The sequence below is a fragment of the Simochromis diagramma genome, unplaced genomic scaffold (assembly GCF_900408965.1).
Source record: "Simochromis diagramma unplaced genomic scaffold, fSimDia1.1 OVJJ01000685.1, whole genome shotgun sequence".
NCBI lineage: Eukaryota > Metazoa > Chordata > Actinopteri > Cichliformes > Cichlidae > Simochromis > Simochromis diagramma.
In genome coordinates this window covers 2,096,139-2,123,903 of record NW_024387477.1, presented here as the reverse complement: position 1 = coordinate 2,123,903, position 27,765 = coordinate 2,096,139, and the positions used below count along the sequence as shown (strand labels likewise).

Here is a 27,765-nt window from a genome sequence, read left to right as displayed (position 1 = left end):
AGAACAATAAAAAACAACAAAAAACAATAAAAACCTGGATATTTTATTACTAACTTATAAATTATGTACTTACATATTTTGTTAATAGTTCACAACCAGCTATGAACTACTCCTTCCCACCATTATGAACATGAATAAATGATATTGATACATACACTAAATTATTTGCTCAAACACACTGTAGTAATAAGAGGTAATTGAATCCTCATAGAAAAGAGACACTGAAAGCTTATATTTTACGGTACTTAGCAAACAAGCAGTTTATGATCGCTCCACAGCTACGACTTACAGATGTCTGCAGTAAGCTCTACTCTTCTGTACCATGAACTGTTGAATCTTTATAAAAACACTTTAATCTGCCAAAAACAAAAAACTGCAATACTGTATGCAGATGGTGGGTACAGAAAGTACAGCATGAAGGTGTGTCAGCTGACAGAACTTGCTGTTAAGTGGCAAAAATTTATTTAGGGAAGTAAAATTTAATAAACTATAATGTTATAAGGGTAATGTGAGATCACATCTATGGGAGGATTGCTGAGAAGATGTGCTTGCAACAGGACAAAAGACCTGTAGGGTCAGTAGGTATACTGAACAAAACGTCTGCAAAAAACAAACAAACAATCAAAAAACGTGATTTACGCTTCACAAATAATAAATGTTCATTTTCAAACTGCAGTGCGTGAAATCTCAAGCGAAGCCATTAGTCAACCAGCTTTAAATCTGCCTCGTCACTGACGATATATTCAAATCCTAATGGAAAAAAATCCTATCCAGACCACTGCTGTGAGATATTCTGAGTACAAATGATTGTTAAAGTAATTCAAACAACTTGTAAGTACGTCGATTTGAAATCTGTTCCGAGGGCATTTTTTGCGTTGCATTTGTAAATACCAGAGTTCATAAGCACAGGGTTCTGTATGACCAGACTGCCCTCCTCTGTCATATGAATTCCTCCCTGTACTGTGTACCGGCTGTGGGGAACCAGTGTGGTGCGCCCAGGTAATGTCCATGAAATGTCTGGCTTGGGAATACCAGTTGCGACACACTTTAACATGACGGGCGATCCCCTGTACGCTCTGGTGATGGAAGTCATTGCACTTGTGATTTGTGGAGGGAACACCATCACAGTGACTGGGTAGGATAGTGCTGACGACCCGAAAGAGTTGGAAGCTTTACAAATGTATGTTCCTTTGTCAAAGGTAGCCATCTGCCTGAGCTGGAGTGTACCATTGGGAAAGAAAGATATTCGGCCAATAGTTTGAGGTTTGTCCAAAACAACACCATTGGGCAGGATCCATGTGATTGATGCCTGCGGCCAGCCATCCACAGTGCAAGGCAAGTTCAGATTGAGGCCATAAGTGATCTTCATCCCACCTGGAAAAGGCAAATTGTAACAGTAAGATAATCTCTTGCTAAAACGATAGACACAATAAATACAATGATACGGTAGAACTGAGATAACACAAACATGCGTTGACTCTTTGGCAGAACCTCTGAACACAAAAATTATACTTGGGTGCAGACCAAAACAACTAAAACCTTTAAGACCTGCGGTCCCCAACCTTTTTTGCGCCACGGACCGGTTTAATGTCAGAGAATATTTTCATGGACCGGACTTTAAGATGTCGTGGATAAATAAAACAAAATAAATGATACGACCAAGACAAAAACTGTGGGATTTTGTAAATATAATAACTCTGCCCCTTAATGCTCTCTGGTTGCTATGGTAACACGTAAATATTTCTTTCAAAATAAGACACAACTACAACACGGGAAAAGACCCAGGGAAACCGAGTTAACGATAAAAACCCTGAAAACCATAAATTGCACACCCGAGACTCTCGTGGCCCGGTACCAAACGACTCACGGCCCGGTACCGGTCCATGGCCCGGGGGTTGGGGACCGCTGGGATCCCAGGTTCACCCAAGGGTTAAGAGGAAGTGCTCTTGGTCAAACAGACACATTTTGCAGTCACTATTAAAAAGTGGGAAAATAATTAAAACTGGTCTTGGTCCAAAGACAGCGGGCATTACACAAATATATTTCTTTCTTTTTCACATATGAATGACACATAACAAAAAGACATTTCTGTTTCTGATAAAAAAAACACAAACATACCTGTAGATCCTCTGATCACTGGCTTCCTCCCAGCTTCCAGGGCATAACGTTTCTCTGCTTGTCCTGCAACATTTTTTGCTAGGCACCGATACACTCCTTTATCAGCTGGAACTGGTCGAGAGATCCGCAGAGTTCCATTGCCTAAATAATGGCTGAACCGCTGGAGTCTAGCACCAGGCATCAACAATGTGCCATTGGGTAGTATCCATGAAAACTCTGGGTTTGGCTTGCCACGGGCAGAGCACTCAAGAATCAGTTCCCCTCCATCTGGCTTTATTGGTAAGATCTCAATATTGGGAACAGAAAAAGTAGGTTTCTCTGCTAATGATGCTACATCAAATTCAACCAAAAGTGAGGCTTCACCCATGTTGTTTTTTGCTAGACACATATACCTCCCTTCATCTGTTTTCCTTAACCCCCTCAGCTCCAAGGTACCATTTTGATGGACTTGAAAGCGACCTCCGAGGTAGGGTGCTGGGAGTGAGAGGCCATAAGGAGTAACCCACCAGACTCTTGGTTCGGGTTTTCCTTCCACTCTACAATGCAGATGTGCTGTTTGGTACGATACACCCAAAACCTTGGTGGTACTCCTCCCTTTCACACCATTGATAAAGGGTTCCTGGGGCTCAACTTCAACTTTTATGTTCTTTACATCATCACCAGCTGAATTTCGTGCCAAACATGTGTATATTCCTTCACTAGACAGTGTCACTTTCTTTACGAGTAACATTCCACCATCCATAATCTGAAATTTGTCGGATGATGCTGGTATGACATCCTTTTGTGGTGAGATCCATGTGATTCTAGGTGTAGGTTCACCAGTTGCCTCACAACTCAGTTTGGCTGATTCTCCCAGTTTTATCGTCACTAGTGATTGTGATTTGAATCTAATTTTCGGAGCATTTGGTCCCACTTTGACGCTCACTTTTCTTTCATCTTTTCCCAGTTTGTTCTTGGCATAACAAGTGTAGTCACCCTCATCTTTTTTGCCCATCTGCTGTAGAAGTAAAGTTCCATTGCCAAACATAACATGTCGGCGGTTACGAAGGCCGCTATCATCTGACTGAAGGGCGTTGTTGATTATTGTTCCATCTGGAAGACTCCAGAAAACTTCTGGATCGGGTAGGCCAGTTGCCACACAGTCCACCTAGAATGAAGGTAGGGGAGAGGCAAGTATACCGATGAATCCAAACAGCTGATCTATACAACTGGGTATGAAGAATTATGTATTATGGAAGAATCATGGTTAAAAGAAACATGAAGTCTGCTGTTTGAGTCATCAACCCATCCTGACCCTGCTCAATAACAGCTTGATAATCTTTCCATTGGTTTTATAAGTAGAACTAAATCATATAAAGGAAAAACTAGCACATAGTAAAGTGAACTGTTAGGTCACATTGTGCCTCAAAAAACCAAAAACACCTCATGACATCGATTGATTGGTTGCTCTGCTATACAAAGATGTTTTAAGACCAACATGAAAGTTGGTCTTAATATACTTATTAGTATAGATTCTGCTATGAGAGAAATAATACATATAAATAATTATTCATGATTATGAATATAATCATGAATAATTATTAATAATTAAATATAAAATAGGGCTGCCCACACAGGAAGCAACTAGCAATGATATGGTGAGCCCATAGAAAGTCAATGATGTTCACAAAGTTCACTAGCAACTTGAAGTTGTCAGTCCTGAGTTAAACATTTCTCAACCTTAAGGTGAGGATACTGGTGATTGGCATATTACAATGTGGAAAATATTTCAGGTATTATCTAGGTGTTTGCTAGTGACCAACAATTAGCTACAAAGCAATTTGCAATGCATCCTGTGTGAATGTCTCCTTAGACTTTTCCACCATAGAATTAATGTAACATTAGCTGATATTCATCTATATGTTGCTAACAATGATTTAGATGTAGATTTGCGGCGACTCTTCGCACTTATGGGAGAAGAGGACTCAAAGCATAACAGAGCACCAGATGCCTTAACTTTAGGAATCAAGTGTTCAGGGTTCTTTCCGGGGCAAACGTCCTGAAATTACTGTTTTGGTTTTTTGTTTTTTTTTTGGGGGGGGGGGTTGTTTGTCTTTTTGCCTGTCCCGTTTGGCTCTTTTGCCATCAGAATTATTGTCTAAAGGCGAAGAAAGATACCCAACGGATTTACTTTTTGTTTGTTTTTGTTTTTTGCCCTTTATCCCCGTCCCTCTTCCCCACTGTTTTTCTTTCCCTCTTTCTTTCCCCCAGTCAAATCTGTCTCGTATTTAGCAAGTGAAAATGAAATAAAATAAACAATAAAAAAAGTGAATCAAATAGACCATTACGGCAAAGCTGGGATGGTCCATTTGGTAAAGTAAATTACTGTTTTTGGACTCAATGACTTGGCATATACTAGAGTTATCACACACAGATACATACCTGGAAGTTTTCCCCAAAAGTGACCCTGGTCTGTGCCATCCTCACATGTTCGATTTTCGGAGGGGTCATTAACACCTCAACCTAATAAAACAAATGCATAAAGTATGTTATTGTAAATAACAGCAAACCTTGGTTCATATTTCTTATCAGTCAGCTACATATTGGTGAAAGTTATGAAAATCCACTTTTAGTATTCATCACTGACACATCAGCTGCTTTAGCTTTACTCAGCCCACATTAAAAAAACAAAACAGTGAGGACAGACCTCACCTTTAATGGAAGGCACAGTGTTTTCGAACATTAATAGTTATCAACAAGGAAGCGATACTAATGAGCTTCCAAGGAGTTGGCAACAAAATGAACTGGCCCCATATTGCTCTGACTTGTTATTACCTGGAAAAGCTCCATGTCCTCTCCATTGGGTCGCTGGAAGACACACAGATAACTTCCACCATCCAGCTCAGTTAACTGAAGAATCCTTAGGGTCCCATTATGGAAAACTTTAATTGGTCTCTCTGGACTGGAGGCAGATGGGGGAGAGAAAAGGCACTGAGATTAAAGCAGTCTGGTTTAAAGGCAACCCAAACATTTTGAGTAATCTCTTTGTTAGTGTTGTACTGTTTCACAAAATGGGACATTTCAGTTACCTGTATCGATGATCCAGGATCGTTTTGGATGGTAGTTGCCAGATGGTCCCTCTCGTGGAGTCAGTAGACTCCGGACAATGGAGGTAAACAGCAGAACCATACATAGCTGAGACGATGTGTTGACGGGATGGGGTAGCATGCCGGTGTGTTGGAGGAATGGGAAGAGGAGGAGGAGGTTGGCGAGAGAAGGTAGAGGAATCTGCTCTCACATCCAGCTGGATCGTTCTTTTGGCAATTCCCACAGTGTTACTGGCCAAACACTCATACCTGTGAGAGACTGATCACAGCTTAGTGACATCTTTTAAACAACTCAGCTGTCACAGAAGAACATAAGAACAACCATATTGGAATTTACTCATAAATCTGTGCTGCTTGGAACGCACGATTTTTAAAACCTGCTAATGGTTGATCAATAATGTTATTTTAAACAATCCTGTATGGAACATAAATAGGAAAACTGCATGCCAATCCCTATGTCACGGGAATTTAATACAATTTATATGACTTATGAAAATAGATAGAGCCAAGGTAGGTGCATTCATACATACAATTATTTAATTATTTTGAAACCGTCTAAAAGAAATGGCCATCTCTTACCTCCCACCATCAGATGGCAGAACATTCTTGATGAACAGTGTCCCATTTGGGAAGACAAACAGCCTGCGTCCCAGAAACTGTGAGGGTTTGACTTGGACACCTGCTGGGAGCGTCCACTTGAGAGCAGGTGGTGGTTCACCCTTCACAGAGCAGTGAAGATAGACACTTCTGCCTGGTTGGATAGAGATTGGTTTAGAAGGGTTGTGATTCTATGAACGTTTCAGCCATGTCTTTAAAAACACTTTCAATGTAGATGACAATATTTTTTGTTGTGTGAATTCAAATTACTGGAAAATCTCTGCTTCTGTATCATACCTGGAGCAATGATCACACTATCCAGTGCTTCTTCGCTTATGCTTGGAGGCAGAGCTGCTACGTGCAGATGATAAGTAATTGTATCTGCACCTGCTGCATTGCTTGCGATACATTTATAGTTCCCTTTGCTGGAGAAATTAGCAGAATGAATGTGAAGGGTCCCATTCTGAAGCAGAGACATTGGAGAGAGGATAGTGGAAAGAGTCCCGGCATCACGAACAAATGTTTTGTCTGGGAGAATCCAGGAAATCTGGGCTGGTGGTTTGCCAGAGGCCAGGCAGTCCAGAAACACATTTTTTCCTAAGTAGACTGATATCTCTGTGGACTTGGGTGGTTGAATCTTGGGTGCTTCCGTTTGGACAGCTAAGGTGATGACCATCCGATCTGATCCAAACCTGTTCTGGGCTGTGCAAAGGTACTGTCCTCGATCCTGAAGCTGGATGTTTTTAATAACAAAAGTTCCATTTTTGAAGACTTCAAAGCGGGTACCGTGCTTGGTGTTAGCTGGGATAGTGGCACCTGAGGAGAGACCAAACCATAAAGACTTCAAAGAATTTCTGCTAGTAGAAAAAAAATAAATGGCAGACCTATTTAATACCAGACCAGAGCTGAAAGTCGAGCATATGGTAAATTGTGCCTTACCTGTTGAGACTTTCGTCCAAGCAACATTGGGTTCAGGATTCCCGGTTGCTTTGCACGGCAGGAGGACATCACTCTCTGCCAGCACTGACACGCTTGCTGTGGTAACTGTGGTAATGCGAGGTTTAGCCCCACCACCACCTTCAAACATCCATCGGAAAGGAGGTGCAGCTGTAGGACGGCGGGAGCTAATTCGTCCTGGTATTAAATTAATCAAAGCATCAGTATAATCAGAATTAATTTCTAAACAACATAACATGTAATATAATATAATATAATATAATATAATATAATATAATATAATATAATATAATATAGCTCTTTCAAATGACCATACCTCCAACAGGCCACCAACCTTCATGCAAAGCCCCAGCGGTGGTGTGATGGTAGGGAAGAGGAGTCGGCATGAAACCAGAAAATGATGATGATGATGAAGGCTTAGCAGAGTTTGCAGGCTGAAGGTTGCTTGTGTAAGAAGCAGTAGGCACTGCTGGTTTGGGGGTGTAAGGTCTATGTTGGGATGGAAGGTTGGGTTTAGGCAGTAAGGGGGGTGGAGTATTGTAGTAACTAGGGAGGGGTTTGGGTGTAACCATTCTCCCCAGCTGAGCAATGCGATCAAGCTGTGCCTGGAAAAAACCAAGCATGATCCTTTGTTTTAATGTCAACATTTATCAAATAAACATAATTTCTATTACAAGAAAGAAGCCAAACTGAGCTCAGATACTGAAAAAGTTTTTCATGAAACTTTATCATCCCACATGTGTGCTATTGGACTCAATACACATTCAACTTCTAAATGAAATTTCCATTTAGCTTTGTTTTCAGTTTAAAAAAGTCAAATCTCGGATTTCAGTAGTTAATGCTTTATTTAAGAGCTAATGCTAACTGTCTGTGTCTGTGGTGAATTTATTCACACAGATTTTATTTCCAACGGCCTGTTTGCTGCAGAAGACATTAGATTAAGCAATAGGAAGCATGAACCATACTCCCAGCCTACAAGCCTACGAGCCATATGATCATTACCCTGGGCTTAAAGAAGCAAAAAGCTCTTCAGCTTTGGAGTTTGGATGATCAAAGAAAAACCTCCTTAGACTGGTCAACAAAGGTCATCTCTGTAGGAAACGAACATTTTTCTTGATGGTAGATTATTTTATCTTGTGTAATACAACATAATGATGTGAAAAAAGACAATAGACCTGCAATACCTCACAACTTTGCAACAGAAAGAGCATGGTACCATTTTTTGGTCTTCTAAGACAGTTATGCTAGTTTTGTGAGGTTGTTCAATATGAGCTCTGCCAGACATTTTCTTATGAGTATTTACGTACAAAATTAGACAAAACAAACCATGTGAACTCTATACCAGCCCCAAGCCCCCCATTATACCTGTCTGTATCTGTTCCTCAGCCTGGTTAGAAACAGTTGGTCTTTTGTTTGGGTCATGCCATCCACATGATGATTCTGACGATGATGCTGGGATAGGTGGGTGTTTGAGTAAGTCAGTCTGATATTCCCTGCTCCTGAAACAGTGGGTGTGGGTTTGACTGTTTCAGCTGTAATTTCTGGTCTGTTGGTGACAAATGCGCCATGAGCCCATGGGTGCGGGAGAGCTGCAGGGTGTGACCCTAGGATGAGAACCATGAATTGCAATAAGGCTTAAAATTACAGAAAATAACAGAAAACTAATATTGTTGTGTGTTCAACCCACATTTTTTAGAAAGGAAATTATAGCATACTACTTTATTTACCTTGATTTTGATGAGGTAAAGATCTTTGTCCTGGCCAGGAAGGGTACAGGGGATAATGATGATGACGATGATGGTGTAAAGACCAGCTAGAGGTTGGAGGGACTCTGGGAGGCTGGAAATGCCTGCCTGGATTCACATTAGTGTGCCTTCCTGTGTTTCTGTCTTGGTTTCCATATGTAACCCTCTGGGTGGTAGTTTGTCCTCTTCCCTGGTTGGTTTGATGAAGCCAGGGGTGAAGGGGCTCCATTATGGGGAAATTGCTCATTTGAGGCTTTACAGTTGGTTTGTGTATCCATTTGTCTTCTCTTTGTGTGCCCTCATCTCTGGTTCCACCTCTTGCTGAATGTGATGTAAAGATGTTGGAGGATGAAGACTTTGCATGCATTAGTGCTTTCTTCTCTGGTGAAGGTCGAGTGTAAAATCTCGGTTGTGTTGTTGACCTCAAGATATCTCGTGCATTGTAGCTCTCTGTAACCAACTTTTCTGTGTCTTTCTTTCTCCCTTCTGTTTCTATTTGATATTTCTCTTGCTCCTCCAATGCTTTTAGAAGCAGGTTTTTATTGTTGATGCCATTTCCTTGAGTTTGTTTTGTCATCTCTACTTTATTTATCTCGGGTTTCTTTAAGTGTACAACATCCTTCGTCTTTTCTTCAACAGGCTGTAAAGCTGAATTATTTATTTTAGGAGTGATGATTGTCTTTGGATTAGGTAAATGGTTTCTACCTGGCAAATGACCTACGTGGGGATTGGTCTCCTTAACTGATGGAAAGGGGGTAATGCTAATGGCAAGCTCCTGAGCTGTAATAAGGATTTCACTATTTAAATCTTCCTTAGCACCCAAACTGTCACCAGTTTTGTAATTATATTCATCATAGTACTCATCTTCCTCTGTCTGATACTCAGCAGATAAGGTTTCATAGCTTTCCACTGTGGTTGGAACAGTTGTTGTAGTTGTAGTAGTTGTAGTAGTGGTAGTAGTGGTAGTTGTAATGGGCGTTGTTGTCATTGGAGTGGTGGTTGTTGTTGGGGGAAGAGTTGTTTGGGGTTTGTTTGATGAATGGTAGAGGGGGTTAAGATGTGGGTGGATTCTTCTCACTGGGGGTTTTCTACGTCTGTAAGGGCGCCTTCTTCTGTTTGAACCAGCAGAAACAAAGTCAACGTTTCTTCCTCCCTCTCCTAAGTGCTTATTTTCTGACTGTTCGACTGGGTGACGAACTCCAGAAGGAACTGTAGTCCTGGGAGAAGCAGTCTGAAGAATCTGACTTTCTAATGTTTCAGAGTGTTTTTTCTCATCCTCCTTCTGGCCTGTGTCTGAATGTACCTCAGGATTAAGTTTCGCATTGATAGGAAAATCTGTCTGAGGTGTAGTGGTGTGATGTAAGTTGTAAGCAGCAGTATTAACCATAGTTGCAACTGCAGTTGTAGGCTTGGCTGTACTTGGCTGGATGATTACCGTGCTTGGCTCCTCAAGTGTCTGCTCAGTGGGCAGAGCAGCACCTGGTTTTGCATTAGCTTTTGCCAGTATCTCTGCCCAACGATTTGGATCCAACTCCTTAATGGATTTATTAGGTTTTCTCTTTGAATCTTTCATTCGTATCCTTTTCGAAAAACCGTTAGGATTCCTTTGCCTCGATCCCACCTTCTCAGGGAGTTGTGTAGAAAAAGGACGCACAATTTCTTGAAAATCTCCCCCTGAGCCTTCTCCTTCTTCCAAAGCAACTGTCAAAATAGGATGCTCTTTCTCAGTTTGTACTTTAGTCCTTTCAGAAGCCTTTTCTCCCCTGACTTCCACTATGTGAGTCAGCATGTCAGCTCCATACAGATTGGAGGCCAAGCAGCTATATTCCCCTGCATCTTCTAGCGTCAGTCTTCTTACAACCAACGTCCCATTCTCCATCACTTCTGCTCTTCTTGTCTGTTGTGTGGGGAGAAGAACTTGATTTCTGGGTAGATACCATATAGTGTGACTGGGATGAGCTGAGGTCACCTCACAAGGAAGAGAGAAAGTGGTCCCTCTCTCAACTGTAATTTTCTCACCATTGAAAGCTGTTGGACTCAGTGAGCGCTCTTTGATGGTTAGTCTCAAAGGCATCAAGTCCACACCGGCTTTAGTTCTGACAATACAGTGGTAGACACCAGAGTCAGACAGTGTGGCATTCAAAATCACAAGCTGCCCATTTTCAGAAATGTGTATTTTATCAGTTACATCCTCCACAACGGACAAATCTGGAAGCATCCACTCCATTTTCACCTGTGGATCAGATGCAATGACACTGCACTCTAAGTTAACCTTTGATCCTTCAAGAGCAGTCTGAACGCGTCCTGCTGTCCCTCTGCGAATTAGTGCCCAGGAAGACGCAAAGTCACTGTCATCTTCAGCCCTGTGGATGTTGATGTTTGTAATTAAAGTAGTGAAATCCATCACCAGTTTCTTGGTCGTTGTCTGCTTTCTATTAAGCCTCAAAGTGACTCTGGGTTGAAGCAGCCATGAGGGTTCTGCTACCAAATACCCTTTTAGTTCTGTGAAATATGGAGAGTTCTCATTCACAGCTTGTGTGTACTGATAGGTTACTCTACTTGCATTTCCCCTCTGATGACCTCTCTCCAAAATTGCAGGGCTTTCGTAGTAATACGCAACCAGTTGCCACAGATTTTGCAATTTCTCTCGATCAATCTCGCATTCAATAGCAGTCACCAGTGACACATTGACAGATAAGTCCCTAGGTGAACGTGGATTTGCCGCCCACGTCATAGGTGAACTGTCTCCAGGATGGCGAACATCACATGCCACATGAGCACTGTTTCCATGGCTATCTGAGAGAACAATGGTCAAATGACCTAAAGGTTTTTCAAAGTCCCGAGTGTATGGAGCGTCAGGCTCTGCTTCTGATTCAGCCCACACTGGATTATCCCACTTTTTGAGAGGGGAACGAAGAGCCGGTCGTTCACATGTAAGCTTGTCTGGAGTTAACCCAAGAAAAAGGGTCCCATTCAGGTGCTGAGGTGAGGAACACTGTGGGCATATGTCTTTGGATCCACGTTCCTTCTTACACTTTATTACTCCTGGAAGGATGTGAGGGAAAAAAAGTTTGGAGGGAAAAGTAAGGCATTGAGAAGATATAAGGGAAAATATAAGAGATGATAGGAAAACAAGGTGAAATAGTGAAATTACAATGAATTAGAGAAAGTGCATGTACCATAAAACATATTTAATGATAATAAAAGAGCATGCTATGTTTCCAGGCTTTTAAAGTGCTCATGTGATGAAATAGGGCTAGGGTTATGCTTTCATACCTTCATGTGTGGAGTTCCATTCCATCAACCAGTGGAGCTGACAGTCGCAGGTCCAAGGATTACCATGTAACGAGAGGAGCTCAAGTCTGGGAGCTGTCTGCAGAGCTCCGGCAGGTAACTGCTCCAACAGATTGTCTGATAGATGTAAGTGTCTGAGACAAAAACATTTACACGGTGTCTTTGTTAAAGGGTCTTCAGAGTGATGGGGACTGGAAAGATTGTTGAGTACATTGCACATATTGAAAGGAAACACATGTATTACATTACCTGTGTATCCAATCCTATCCTAGATCCACAATGCAAGAATTTTAGGAACTATCGAAACTCTTTAAACACTGTTTTTGGGGTCCTGTTTAGCTTCTGTTTGAAGGTTGCTACACTCTAAGAGAAATTTCTGAGCAACACATATGTGATTGGTCTGAGAGTAAGAATACATTAACTGAAACAATCATTTTGGGGGCTATTATCAGTTGCACTGGGAGCTAAAGTCCTCTAAAAAGTGTCTTCTTATATTCAACACATAAAAACACAGAAAATGTCACTTGTAATCAGACATTATGTTGCTTACTTCAGGATTACGCAATCCAAAACACACGACAAAAACACAGCTCCAGTTTGTTAAGCCATGAGTCTGGGTTTGCTCTCACAACCATCAGCTGGCTAATATGGGACATTAGCATTTCTATTGGCGGCACCATGCAAACCAAAAAAGAAATAAATAAAAAATAGGATGGGAGCCTCCTTACAATCAGGTGAAATCTGTTGTTGCCTGGTGATTTCATTGGATTTTTTGATATTTAGCAGCCAGTTTTCAGTAGCTGTGGTGACCAACTGGTCTGACCGACCACTATTAATGGAAGGTGACTGCACGGGTCATCTGTCAGAAGCGACCTAACTCAAGATTTCTAAACACCTAAATCCTTTTACAGTTAAATGAAAGCAGCTATGTCACTACTTCTGGAAGAATTTCAGTTTTAGATCAATATGGTTCCAGTTCCAGCCTTTGAATTCAAGTTGATGTAAATTTCTGCAAATGCAGATGGTCATTTATTTTTATTTATTTATTTTAAAATTATATTTACATCTAATCACTATATTATCAGAAACAGACTGCATGGAATTACAAACTCAAGTCCATTACAGTACAAACTGATAGCAGACCGACTCCATTAATTTTCATTTCATTGCCATCTTGAGGCATCATGAAGACAGCAGCTGACTTAAACTGATTACAGACCCGGTCTTCATGGCAACCATTTAATAGGCAACAAGATAGCAAATTCATTACACATGGTTGTAATAATTTCCTTTGTGCTATGGTGCCTTGTAGCATAAGTATGCAGTGCTCAAAGGAGAACCGCACAGAGTTTACGTTTGTTTGTCAGGTTCTTTGAGCCATTCTAGTTTCTAAATGAATGCCAGGGCACAAGGTTTCCTAGTAGAGAGCTACACTGTGAACCATATTTTGAACGGCTTGGCTTACTTGCGTATATTTACTTCCAATCAAAATAATGTAAATAGATAATTAGGTACAAACTCAATAACCTTAAGTTAGTTTCAGATAAATTTCTCGATGTCTTACTTGAGTCCTGAGGTCCAAAAGTGTCCTAGTACTGACACTGTTATGAAGGTATGCGGGTGGACCTCTTTGAGAAGGTTCCCCTCCAGCTGCAGGAGTTTTAGGGAGGTCAGGCCAGAAAAGGAGTATGGCTCTATAAAGTCTATAAGGTTGTGGTCCAAATGGAGACGAATCAAACCGACAAGACCCTCGAACAAACCAGGATTTATTGACGTTAGCTTGTTGTAACTCAGCTTCAAGATCTGTAAAATAGTGAATGAGAGAACTATGAAAAGACAGAAAGACATTTTCAAAGATTGCTGCAGTCTTTAGTTGGCCTGTGATGTTGCTACAGCACAAGAGTAATCAGGCAGTTGCAGTTGAGCCTCATTCCACCTGTCTAATGTGCCGTAATAAAGTCCAGAGTCTCTCATTTTTAATTCTGATGTAATTGCATGGATCACTGGTGTGTTTAAAAAGCTAATTTAGGCGTTGATCAGATCCATCTGGACCCAACAGGACTCATTGCAACTTTAGTCAAGCAATCAAAGAACAGCTAATTACTGGCTTATATGTGGTTTACACAGGAGAAGATTGAACTCTGTGCATACACTGTATGCCATTGGTGTTCGTTTCTTTTACACTTATCATTTCTTCATTGTAATCTGTGTTTCCATAAAAAACATTTAATATCACTGGTAGAAAGAGAAAAACCATCTGATCTACAGAGTGTGATGCAGAAGTAAACTTGGCTGTTGAATGAAATTTCCACTTATGACCTAATCAAGTTTGAGTCCAGTGAGTTTTGACTTTTTATTTTGATAAAAGCAGCAGTTCCTTCTGTTTATACCAACTGTAATAAACAGAGTCAAGATATGAATGTGATGTATACAAAGAGACAAACTGTACCTGTAGTGATCTCAGGCTGTAAAAAGCTCCAGGATGAACCGTGTTAATGTCGTTGCCATGCAACATGAGCATTTCTAGCTGCCGCAGTGACCTGAATTCAGACCCCTCCACCTCCGTCAGGCTGTTATATCTGTTAGAGAAAACAAACAGGACCAGGTACTGTTATGGCATAAGGCGAAGAAGGCAACAATATTCAGCAATCTATGTGTGTAAATGTGACCTTTCAGATAAAAGGAAAATGCTTGAAGGACTGACAAGTGGAAAGAATGAAGGGTGACAGAGAGTGTTCAGACAGAATTTGACCCACAATGGTTTTTTCCTCCTTAAAGCTTTCCTATTTTTAAATCAGAGGAAACGCATGTGCAGATTCAAGTGATTTATCTTCTTTACAAAGAAGATCTAAAACAGCACCAATGTGGAACAGGAAGTAGCCTAACATGTTCAGAAAGTAGGCGCAGTTTTCTAAGATATTATTTCTATTATTTCTAACAGTTCCAGAGTAAAAAAAAAAAAAGACAAAATGATCATGATATGTCAGCATTTCCAGTAACTGGTTATGAACTTTTCATATAGCTTTGCCATGCAAAACCACTCTGCAAACCTCCTCAAAACCTCTTCTGGCATCAACGTCAACACAAAAACTGCGCTGGTGCTTCATGACCAAGCAGCTCCTTTAAGTGTAGCGTGTATGTGGCCATGCACTTTTGTCCATACATTCATTCATGTCAACATTTATCAGAAACAGCTACATCCTCAGCCCCACATTGACTATACGAGTCTCAAGTATGTTAGACTACTTGGTGTTTAGAAGTCAGCTTCCATCTCCTTACAGCTTTAAATCTCCATGTGCTACAGCAGTCCCCCGTGCTGTAGGCGGTCCATACCATCCTCCAGGTCATTTACTGAACAGTTCCTTTGAAAGACAGTGTAAACCCGCAGTTTTCTTTTGAATTCAAACTGCATGTCTCTAAACCTACACTAAAGGAAACAGGCCCAAGAGTCTAAATAAAACACCCAAACATGTCTGGTGTGAACATTTAGAATTAAAATCCCTCCACCCTATTTTCAGGGTGGTCCCGTCATCGGAAGTTTTAAATCTGTTTGTTCCCTAAAGGCTCGTGGTCCCCTTCCAAATGTATTCTCTGTGCAGTGTCCTGCCGAAATTCCCTTTGTTCCTAATACTATAGACGCCGCCGCCACACACAAAGTCATCAGGATTCAATATGGAATCGTAAGCCTTCGCTCTCGCATCGTAGCCCTGAGTGTTTCTTGGCTTCACTTTGGAGAGCTGTAGCTGTAGGAACACGCATGTCCGATTTAGTCTGAGTGAACGTTAAACAAACGCTGCCATGCGAGCGTCCGAGTACATCTTATAATGTCTGACTGAGCCCATGTAAGAAAAGCACAAGTCATTTGTCCTCTGAACTTTTACAATCAACAAGTGAAAGACATGTGGCCTCTATGCTCTACCCAGGCAGCTCCTAAAATGGTCTCTTAAACTAAATGGAGTTTATTTTCCAATGGGACAGTTTGCATCTTTGTCCGATGGTGACAACAGTTCAGACAAATGACTGTAGACATTATTGTCAAGAGTTCAGGTGTAAGCATGGCTGCTGGTCGTACTAAGCTTCCTAGTGAAACATCAAACACGTAGTGGTTAAAGCCTTGATTAAACTACGAGTCCCCTAGGGTCCACTTTACTCTATGGAACATAAATTTCATCATCAGACAGTAAACACATGCGATGTAATCCGACGTGCACCGCCGTAGAAATGTAAGTACACACCGGATCAGTGCAGTCCAGAGCTGTTGAGATCAAGTCCACCTGGGCACGAGGGCCTCGGGAGGAAAGGACTGTTGCAGAAACAACACACTCTTCACTAGCAGAGACAGTGCCAACGCTTTCAGGCAGAACGCACAACAGTTTTTGGTCCGTTCGCTCCAGCTAGTGGTCAGCTCAGTGCATGCCGTTCCCTATGTGAAAGGGTCTTAAAATCAGGCCTTCATACAATGCATCAAGTATGCATAACCCACCCAGTGGCAGACTTCAAAGAAGTATAAGAGGAATGACTGAATGAATTAATCCACAGAGGAGAATAATTGAGGCATGACTAATAAAATAATCACCATTTAAAGAAGATAAACAGGATTTTTGGGAACTTCAGAAACGCTGGGTTCATTTCAGATGGACATACAGCAGATGAAAAAAGCCTTTTTAATTTTAGTTGTTGACTAGCAGCTTATAAAACTAAGCTAACATGAGCCTCAGAAGGCCCGATACTCTGTAGAAAACTGTTTTTATTCTTTCCAGCAGTTTTTTTTTCTTTTTAATGGCTTGATGGCTACGTACATGATGTAACCTTTGCTTTAAATTATAGGCAAACACAGGTGTTACCAATCACATTAACAAGGTTAAGTCCATTTCTAAGCCTTAATTAATGTGATTTATAATACCTGTGTTTACCTACGATTCTCTGTCAAAACAGAAAACATGGAAACCTACAAACTGCCTTGGTGTACATAGCTAAAGACACAGCTCTTAGACCCAGGAGTAGGGATGGGTACCGGTATCCGGTGCCATGATGGCACCGGTTCTGACATAAACGGTAGTAACCAGACCGAAAAGCAGCGCACATTTCGGTGCTTTTTTTTCCTGAGCTGCGATACACTTCTAGCCAATCATTTTACGTTTCCGAGGATAGTAGGCGGGTCCAGGTACGTACGTTCTTTTAGAGCAGAGCTACAGATTAAAAGTGACCAAGGCAAAGCGGTCAAAAGTCTGGCTGTACTTCACAGCAAAAGATGCAAACTCAGCAGCCTGCAACAAGTGCTTTAAGCTGATACTGAGGTAACACCTCAAATCCGATGAAACACCTGGCGACGCATAGCTTTTTATTTTTTAAAGCCGAGAAATGCGCCGTATTTGATAGCTTGCTGCGAGACCTCACACCGTGCACATCTACTGCGGGTGTGGTGCCTGTTATCGGACCCGGAGTTAGCAACATCCCCCAAAAACCCGAAGACGAGAGTCCTGGCTCCTAGCCCTGCCAGTGTAGCAGAAATGATGACGGATGATGACGGCAGCAGCAGCCGTCGCTTAATGTTGTTCGTGTGTAATTTATGCTGAGTAGGCTAACCACGTTATTACATTAATGCATGTAAGGTGAACTAGCAAACACCGTCGTAGTTACATGCGGCTGTCTTCTTGTTTGATGGCAGATACTCCCTTCACCCTGGCCAAAAAGGCTAAAATACCAACGAAAAAGTGGAAAACAGCTAAACATGAGAGGTTTTTTGGACAAAGTTTGTGTTTTTCCATTGTTAAGCACTGCTTTCAGCCAAGAGTTATACCATATATGCCCCCCATAGCTGCCTAAAAAGGCAACACTTTGTTCTCTTTTACAAACAACAGCTGAACATGAGAGGTTTTGGACCAATTTTGTGTTCTCCATTCTTTAAGCACCGGTAAAGCACCGTTAAAGCACCGGCACCGTTTCAAACGTACCGTTTGGTACTGGTATCGGATAAAACCTAAACGATATCCATCCCTACCCAGGAGTAGGGATGGGTATCGTTTAGGTTTTATCCGATACCGGTGCCAAATCGGTACTTTTGAAACGGTGCCGGTGCTTAAACGGTGCTCGAACCGGTGCTTAAAGAATGGAGAACACAAACTTTGTCCAAAAACCTCTCATGTTCAGCTGGGTTTTTTTGTAAAAAGATAACAATGTTAGCCTTTTCTGCAGCTATGTGGCATATATGGCATCACTCTTGGCTGGAAGCAGGGCTTAAACAATGGAAAAAACACAAACTTTGTCCAAAAACCTCTCATGTTTAACTGTTTCCCACTTTTTCTTTGGTCATTTTAGCCTTTTTGGCCAGGGTGAAGGGAGTATCTGCCATCAAACAAGAAGACAGCCGCATGTAGCTATGATGATGTTTGCTAGTTCACCTTACATGCATTAATGTAATAACGTGGTTAGCCTACTCAACGTAAATTACACACGAACAACATGAAGCTACTCATGCAGAGAAGAACGGCTGCTGCTGCATCATCATCCTCATCATTTCTGCTACACTGGCAGGGCTAGGGGCCAGGACTCTATTCTTCGGGTTTTTGGGGGATGTTGCTCCGGGTCCGATAACTGGCAACCCACCCGACGTGCACGGTGTGAGGTCTCGCAGCAAGCTATCAAATAGGCGCATTTCTCGGCTTTTAAAAAAAACGCTATGCGTCGCCAGCTGTTTAATCGGATTCTTGGTGTTACCTCCTTTGACAGTATCACAGTATCAGCTTAAAGCACTTGTTGCAGGCTGCTGAGTTTGCATCTTTTGCTGTGAAGTACAGCCAGACTTTTGACCGCTTCGCCTTGGACATTTTTAATCTGTAGCTCTGCTCTAACAGAACGTACGTACCTGGCCCCGCCTACTATCCTCGGAAACGTAAAATGATTGGCTAGAAGTGTATCACAGCTCAGGAAAAAAAAGCACCGAAATAAAGCACCGAAATGTGCGCTGCTTTTCGGTCTGGTTACTACCGTTTATGTCAGAACCGGTGCCATCATGGCACCGGACACCGGTACCCATCCCTACCCAGGAGTGATTCACAGGAGCTGAAGTTTGCTCTCTGCTTGTTTAATTTCAGAGCAGATAAAGTACAGATGGTTCCAGCATCTCTGCTGTGCTACAGTTGAATCGGGTAAGATTTTCCTGGACACTTTTGATTGCACCTTGTACAACATTATATTATGTGCAATATTGTTGCAGATGTGAAAATGTTTTTGCTGAAGGGTGTAACTTCATGTTAATTTTTTATTTGTCTTGCTCTAATTCATTCAGTAACTGTCCCTGCAGTGTAAAACATGCATTATGCTTTGATTCAGCTGCAGCGGCGTGATAGCTTTTCACACAGAACAGGAGCCCATATGGAAACTGCTTGCCTCCTGTGAACTGCAGGTTGGCACTGCATGGTGCTTAGTGGACCACATACCCCCTGAAGTACTTATATTAGGATGCATATAATGAGTTAAAGTATCATAAATAGAATAATCTATGAAAAGTAAGTAAACTACACTCGTGAAATGCAGTGAAAAGTTTTTCCCAAAACAGAGCCTCACACCCAAACCCCTCCTGTGGACAGTAGTGCTGTTTGCCAAGCATTTTGATGGATGGATATGTATTGTTTGGAGCCAAGATAATTAGACAAGGCTGTGTGTTACATACAAAACAGTGGCTGGTGATTTTTTTTCCTACTGTGCTGGAGGGCAGTGAAAGCTCTATCCATAATTCCCACATGGAAGCTATTAGGAGATTTACTCTAGTACCACATGCTGGTGCTAAGCCCTTATCTTCTGGGCTTAAGGCAAATGTTGTCATATTAAATGCACCAGGGCCACTTGCTGCCTGGGGTTTCTTTAGTTGATATGGCAGGTTGATAAGATGCATGGAAAGCAATAATCCTTCTTCTTGATTGTAATCTCTCTTTAAGATTAATGTCATTAAAACAATTGTAAATATTTATCATGACTTGGTTTGCGAGGCAGCTCGATCATTAGTTACAGAAAGAAAACAAGACCATGGCATTCCACACGGCTTCATGTGTTTAGTTTTCTTCCCCTTGGACTGACATTTGGTAATTGTGTCTTAGTGTGTGTGGGATCTTACCCCAGGTTCAGCCGCTCTGTGTCCTTAGGAAGAGTTTTTGGTATGCTGGTGAGGTGTCTGAACGTACAGTGGACCTCTCTGACACCTGGACAGCTGCAGCTCCGGGGGCAGGATGGGACGGTGTGGACAGGAATGATCTAGAGGAAGTTTAAAGGAAGAAATCCATGGAGTGATATCAGGCAAATGTAGAAATTCAGAAGACAAATGGGCCTCTATACATTTTTTTACCATTTGCCACAGCAGTGATGAAAGGAGCAGGGAAAACCACGCCGTAGCCAGGCTGCGGGCGACCTTGGCGCACCACCACAGTGCCATGACTGGATGGCTGTTTGACTGATCACGTCATGAACACACCTGTTGGTGCAGATTTGTGTTAACAAAAAGATCTCTCGCAGTGCCGTGTACCTTACAAACATGATCACATAACACACTCTTTTCTTTATATTGATCCGTGTGCGGAGTAGATGATATTGTAGCAGAAACCATCAGACTACCACACTCTTGCTTAGCGCATGCTGGAATGGACTGCTGATAGAAGCTGTCGAACTATTAGGAAAGATGTAATGATAAAAACTATTTTATTTCGTAGGTGTGTTCAGCTGCAGAGCATAAATCCTTAAATAATGAAGGATGCAATACAGCAGATTCTTTGGCCAACTACAGTCATGTGAAACAGACAGATTTCACAGGAACCCCCCCCCCCCCCCACCCCCCACACACACACCCACACCAAGTACAGTGCTGTTGCTTGCACAGGAGTTCAGAAGGAAAGTAGCAGTAGCAGCCAGCTGCTCTAATCAAATGCACTTCATTAACTGATCCCCTATAAAAGCTGAAGTTTTGGCATTTTGCTGGTTTGGACCATTCAGGGTTTGTCTTAATGCAAAGCCCGAATCTGGAGAGGATGTCCCAGCAAAGTCACCTGAAGGTCTGAGAAATGCTCAGAGAAACTACAACAACTTCACCTCAGACTCTGCAGGCCTCTGCTAGCATGTTAAATGTTAAAGTTAATGACAGTGCCGTTTGAAGTTTTTAGTGCCTTCTAAGTTTTTGAATCCTTTCTCACCCTTTCTCGTTTTACATTTAGATTTCATTTGAGATTTAAGGAGCTATGATGAAAGTAAAAATGTAAATGACCATAATGTCTCTCAAATTAAATCGCATCAGTAACCGTTTCCACAAGCCCAAGGTGATGGAAGAGACAGAGGAAAGAACACCGGTAGCATTCAAAGCATGAGAAGCACTGAGAAAGGAAATGAGAGTCGTGAGAAAAAGTCGACAGTAGTTCTTGTCGTGCCAAACTATTCAGCCTCAAGGTGGACGAAACATCCTGGAGAGGTTAGTGCACTTGGTTTAATCCTGTCCGTCACTACAGTAGCCTGTAAATCCTCTCAAAACCAACATAGTCGTGTAAAAACAATGGCTGCACTTGGTTTTAATATTTTAATAAGTCACCTCAAATAAATAGAACAGGATAGAATGAAATACAATAAACAGTGGAATGGAAAATAACTACTTAACACTGGAAACTTGTCAGCCGTAGCTCGCTGCAGTGCCATGTATTGTTCTCCTTTGAGAACAATACATGCCAATTACATACAACCAAGCACAATAAAAACACACACACACTGAATCCCACGTGCACGTGATATTGCTACATAGTTAGCCAAGATACAAATAAAGGAAGAGAACAGATAGAACCAAACATCACGAGCATATTTTAAGTCATTTGAGGCCATTTAAGGGTTTCTAGTTTCCTTGTGTGTCTCTGTGCTCTCGTCCCTCAAAGGCAGGCTGATTTATCTAACAGCTGGTTGTGTGTGCATGTGTGTGTTTGACAGGAGGTCCTACAACGTGAAGTTTGATTTTTTATTATCATTGCAACACAAATCTACGATCGTGCACTTCTCATTTTTCTTGCTACTACAGAGGTCAGGTCATCATCACCTGGATTTAGTCATGACAGTTTTAATCAAAATAAAGAATCTGTTCACACACAAGCGGGAAAAAGACCTAAATGGACCGTTCTGTGTCAAAAACAATATTTTTCTCCTTTTGTAGTTAGAATAAAACATTCTGCATGATTTTGACGTTCCAGGAATAGTTTAAATTTCATAATAACAAGACTAAAGGATCCAGCAAAGTATATCACTCGTAGTGGGAAGAAGCTGTACAGACCTACGTCTACATGTTGTAGCTGTGATGGGGCAGTCTCGCCTGATCATGGGGGCTACTCCTGTTTATGTCTGCGTAGCTGCTGGTCTCTCGGTTTAGCCCACGTGTCTAAGAATGCACAAGTCGGAGTGAAATGGAGTGTTAAACACCAAACACTCCATTTCAGCCATTGTGTGCTTCTGATCTATGCTTCTTGGCCTTTCATGTTTTTGCTTTTTTCCACACGTCTTCCTCTTTGCGGTGACTTCTGCTTTCCGTCCAAAGCGACTTATTGACCAATTTAACCTACACAAACTTTTTCAAAGACCACACACGAGTACATCTCATGGACCTCTGCATTGGCTAAGTTTTCTAAATCATTCCCTCTGTGTCGCCAAAGACCTGCAAAAAAGCGGATACAACCGTGGGAACGTGAATTGGACTTAAGAGTCTAGAGGAAGGATGTCAAACTCGTTTTACATGGTGGGTCACATACGGTCCGCTTTGATCTTAAGCTGCCCGACCCGTGAAACCCCCTGTTCTGTCAGCATAAAGACTTCTAACCACACATTTAATCCTTAAGCTATGTCCCTATAAGAACATGAAGGCCATTTTCAACAGTACTTCTAGAGTTTTTCTACATGATAAAGAAATCCTGCTGTTGGTTTAAATTGTAAGAAATAAATGTGCAAAACTAAAGGAAACAAAAAAGATAGAAGACCCATTGTGACAGACAGACACTTCTATATTAGATTATTAACAAAACAGTTACTTAATTACTTTTTTATAACAAATTATTCTATGCCCTCCCTCTCATTTTTCAAATCTGTCCAGTGGGCCAGATTGGAGTCTTTGCTGAGCCAATTCTGGCCCCCAGACCTTATGTTTGACACCCCTGGTCTACAACCTTGCCATGAGGCTTATGAGCCCTGAAATATCCTGCTCAGTCTGAGTATGATAGCAGCAGTTTGGGTTCATACAGGGAAAAATGTGTCCTCCACGAAGAGTTCAGGGGCTAAGGAAAATAATTTCTGGAGCTTTGGGGTCAAGGATGATATCACAGTATTCACAATAAACGTCCACGTAGCTTCAAACATCCATTCTGTGCTTTCAATGACATGTTAAAAGCAGTTTTGTTGCAGTTTATTGGGTGTTACACATACCTGAGCAGCAACTTCATGTCATAAAACTTAAAAACTAGGAGCCAGTTTCATCGACAGCTCCTGCATAGATTTTATAGTCCAGTAAAGGTGTCCGTTTGGTTTCAGTCTCCAGTGTGAATGGATATGCTGATCACAGAGGAAAAGAAGAAAGGGTAAAGAAGTGTTTTACCCTTTCTTTAACACCTTTAACATTTCTCCGCCTGAAAATGCTGGAAACAAAAAGTAAAAGCTGGAAATTAAAGTGTAAAGTGAGAGAGGGCAAGAGGTCGAAGAAAGGAAAAAAATACAAAAGAGAAGAAGATTAAAAAACAGAGGCATGAGAAAACACACGAGGAGATGAGAAAAGGGTTTCCCTGAACTATGCAACCATAAAGCACCTGTTTCAGGCTTCCTCCCGACAGAGATTAAATGCATATACCTCCTGAAAGGGGCAGAGTACAAAACTCTGTTTCTTATCAATTTCACGTGTTTCCTGGAAAAAGTTTTTTTTCTTTATATCACTGCCAAAAGACATCAATCTTTCCTTTATTTCTTTGTATATGGTCATGCTGTCTTATAGCCATTCAGTTCTTTTCATCTCCACTGCACTTTTAAACACCTTGAGTGAATGAAGCAAAGAAAACTATACTGTAACCTGTAAAGTTGGTTTTCTATTTAGGTCAATGGTATGTTTTGCTAACACTTTACACTTCGGCACATGGATTATCCTTGTGTGGAGTGCGCAAAGAAACTCTATATAATACGCCACTTGGCTTCTTTTATGAGATGTTATTTTTCCCGAATCACACAAAGAGTTTTTTTGTTTGTTCAAACACGAGGTTTGTGACCACTAACTACGTGATGTTAACTTGTAAGATCACAGCTGTACGGCCCCAGTCACACAGGCCTAGAGACTGTTTCAAGACCACCCAGCAAACACTGGTCACAAGGGAGAAATGTGGGAAAACACTCCTTGTGATTGCTTTGGTTTGTAGCAGATTGCTGCTCCTGCTTAGCAGAGGTGGCAAAAGTGCAGACATTCTCTACTCAAGTAGAAGTACAGATACTACTGTGAAAAGTAAAGTAAAAGTTGAAGTACTGACTCAACTTCTTTACGCCAGTAAAAGTTAAAAAGTGCAGCCTCTGAAAAGTACTCAAAGTAACAAAGTAGCTCCTTGAAGGACAATTCTACCACATATTTTTATGCCAATCTAACTGAACCTTGTGCTACATTAATGCAATAATAAATAATATTAGTAGATGGGAATACAAACTTTATTTCAATCTAAATTTTATTCTAATAAAAGAATCACGTACAGGCTGTGATCAGCTGACCTGCTGCTCTTTGTGGGTGTACACGTCTAAATTCAACCAGATGTTAGCAGATGTTTTATGAGTCGTCCTGGCTGATTTCCATCCTCTACACTGACAGTCCACTGTTTATGCTGTCTTTATATTTTACGCTATACAACCAACTTAACTTCAAGTTCATCTCTGCCCTTTATATAACCTAACTCTGACCATGAACACCACAGCCACTCTGCACTCTCACACACACTTTAAACCCATCACAGCACAGCAAACTAACCTATTTATCCTGCAGTAAGCTGTAGAGTATTTTCATGCAACCTTTAAAAAAACACAGTTACTCTGACACAGTTTGTTTTGTTTTGTAAATACTAAAACAAAACAAATGACTGTTTCTATTTTGTTAGACTTTAGATATTAACTGAACAGAATTCACATTCTTGTGTACAAACATCTTCTTCCCAGTAAGTACAGGATAGAGGTCCAGACAATATTCATAAAGAGCAGATGGTGAGCTAAGAAAGGGGACAATAGAATATTTCCTTATGGAGCAGAAAGGATGGTAAGCCAGCGGTCATTCAACATCAAAATATTTGCTAGCGACTTCTCCTGTGTACTGGTGGAATGTATCGAATCAAGGTATCAGCAACTCTCGACATCAACACTAAGCTTTAGTCAGTATTCAAAGTCAATACATTCCAAGGTAGTTACTATATATCCAAGATGTGCAATTGCAAAAGTACTTTGAGGTGCTTTTCTTATGGCGTGATAGGCTAGAGTTTTAGTTGAACAGATGTGGCGACAACAGTAACAGAGTTGGGTAGGCTCATTGCTTTTCAGTGCAAGTAAGCTACTGAATGTAGTTTACAGTTTCCTACTACAAGCAAGTCTTTAGAGCTTGTCATACTATATCACCCAGCCTTAATTGTGTTGTTAGGGTAAAAGTACTGTTAGCCAATGATCTGCCACTGAAGACTGATCAAAAGTCAGATCCCTCTCACTTTGATTATTCTTTTAAGAATGCCGGAGTAGGGAAAAATACATCATGTGACGGAAGCTGCGGTGGAACAGTGGGACCATTTTTGCACCTACATGTCTCCATGACTTGGACATTTGATCTTAATACAACATATGTTAAAACCTCACTGTTTTTGTTTGTTTTGTTGTTGTTTTTTGGTTTTTTGTGTTTGTTTGTTTTTGTTTGTTTGCTTCTTGCTTTTGGTTGCTGCATCTTTGTATTTGCTGTTATAAAATGCAAAATCTAATAAATACTTGAATTATAAAAAAAAAGAAAAAAAGAATGCCGGAGTAAAGCCAATACATCTTTATGTCAAAAGCATTATGCTGACAGTCAGCCAAGTCACAGCTGCTTTATTCAAGATAACACATGTCAGGAGAGGACTACAATATGATTCCCACATGTTTTCCATGCACGTCTGTAGGCCTGCGATCATGTGCTGCCCATATATCCTCATTCAGAAATCTCTTTCAACATTATGTGCCGAGTGTTGCCATTAGATACTAACCCTGTCTACATAAGGTCATCTAGCAATTATAACGGTTACATTTACTGATTGATGTTGCGGTTATGATTCTTTATTAACGCCTAATCAGCTCATAAGGGAAGAAATGGTAAATGGACTAGAACGTACGCAGCACTTTTCTGTTCTACCTGAGCGCTCAAAGAACTTTATGCAACTTGCCTCATTCACACAGGCACTGTTTGCTATGCTTTTTCTGTCTAACATTCACACAAGTTCACACCACGATGGATGCTTTGCCTCTTGAGCTACAGCAAAATGATAATTGAATGTGTGTATTGCACAAAAAGGCTCTATGTTGGTTTTGCTACTATGAAGGTTGAGAAGAAAGTTTTTGTTTTGGTTTCCCTCCAAGTACTAGGTGTAAATCTCTTATAGTTTTAGCTTAGCATGTGGATGAAGGGAAGCTTAGCTGACTTTACAGCTAATCTAAATGCTGTTGTTGCGTCTTTGTAGAGTGTAGAAGTCTTATTTCTGAAAAGCTGGTCCTCATTAGTCATTAAAACAGAGCCGTTTCTAACAAATACTAAACTGTGTATTCATGTTGACCGTCTGTTTGCCTGAAGTGCTCATTTGTACCAGTATGATTAAAATGCATGTTGCCAAAGGACCCGGTTATAGTAAACAAAGATTTGGTCTCACATAAGTCTGTCTCGCACATAGTAAATCATGTATAAACGTTTGCTCTTTGGACACCTTGGTGGGCTGTGGGCATGCATGTCACATTATTTATGTGAGAGCTAATTCACAGCTTTATTAAGACTTGTGGACAAAAGAATGGCAAATTTAATTCTATACAAGCCAACAAACAGATGAATTACTGTGACACTGGTGGCCAAAGCGGCTCTAAAACGATCATGTTTACTGTCTTTGGACTCTTATTAGACAACGTCCAATTGTTAAACATAGAAATTAAGAGTCAACAGTCACATTTCAAACCTCTTAATTGGAGAAAATTACAGTCAGTTCTTGTAAAGTGTTCTACGTAGAAAACGGCATCCTGAAACTTCAACTCAAACAACTGCATCTGGGAGCATTTAACAAGTTCTCATTAGGAAAAACCACCAGAGACTCACCTGAAAATTCCTCTAGAAGATGGAAAACATAAACAGCTTTAGTACAAAATAGACAAAGTCCTTTGTTTTGGCTGCAGGATACAAAGCTTTACAAGAAAACCAGGTGTAGACAAGAAAAAAAGGATCCAGTTGATGTTCTAGTCCTGATGATGTTTGCTGATTTGTAAAGCCACCAACGTCCCGAGGTCTGAGAAGGAGGCAGTAAAAGAGGGGATGGAGCGCTCTGTCTGTGTGTGTGTGGATTAGTTTGACCCTCTGCTGGTCTCTGAGGCATCTGGATTTCAGTTTAACTGCTTTTCCATTTTCCCGTGCCTTTCTGTAACTGTGCAGTCAGGAATGCTGCTTCTCCATCCCCTTCTACACCTACGCTCCCTCCTTCACCTCCTTTATTCATCTCCTATTCCACTCTGTCTTTAACTATTCCTCGCTATTCCCTCTTTGAGGCTCGACTTCCACTTCATGCAGACTGTCCTGGTAGAAACAGATCACTTTCTTTTCCTTTTTGCTGTTTTCTGTCACTCCTCCGTCTGTCTTAGTTTTTACTCGTCTCTCTATCGCAACATTCTTTCTCTGTTGTCTCTGCCTGTTTTTCTCGTTACACCCTTTCACCTTTCCAACGCTCCCTCTCTAGCTC

At 41.2% G+C, this 27,765-nt stretch overlaps 1 protein-coding gene across 1 annotated transcript; it reads right to left on the bottom strand.

Annotated features, from left to right (window-relative positions):
- Positions 1–22: 22 nt before the first annotated feature.
- si:ch211-159i8.4 (matrix-remodeling-associated protein 5) lies at positions 23–27,765 on the bottom strand. Its single transcript, XM_040015948.1, has 17 exons — positions 27,132–27,765; positions 20,139–20,264; positions 19,911–20,047; positions 14,247–14,376; positions 13,362–13,600; positions 11,780–11,931; positions 8,486–11,548; positions 8,124–8,362; positions 7,075–7,363; positions 6,741–6,935; positions 6,099–6,617; positions 5,784–5,955; positions 5,187–5,453; positions 4,933–5,059; positions 4,540–4,620; positions 2,119–3,265; positions 23–1,374 (listed from the first exon to the last, which is right to left on the bottom strand). Exons 2-17 carry the CDS (start codon positions 20,223–20,225, stop codon positions 821–823), a joined length of 7,398 nt encoding a protein of 2,465 aa, XP_039871882.1. The 5' UTR covers positions 20,226–20,264; positions 27,132–27,765; the 3' UTR covers positions 23–820.

Bases quoted from the DNA above. Each gene is read 5' to 3' on its own strand.
- si:ch211-159i8.4 (XM_040015948.1), bottom strand. From the start codon at position 20,225: ATGGCACTGTGGTGGTGCGCCAAGGTCGCCCGCAGCCTGGCTACGGCG. The intron at 13,601-14,246 runs GTACAGTTTGTC...ACTATTTTACAG, and splicing joins ACAGCCTGAGATCACTACAG to ATCTTGAAGCTGAGTTACAA. The intron at 7,364-8,123 runs GTATAATGGGGG...GGTTTTTTCCAG, and splicing joins TGAGGAACAGATACAGACAG to GCACAGCTTGATCGCATTGC.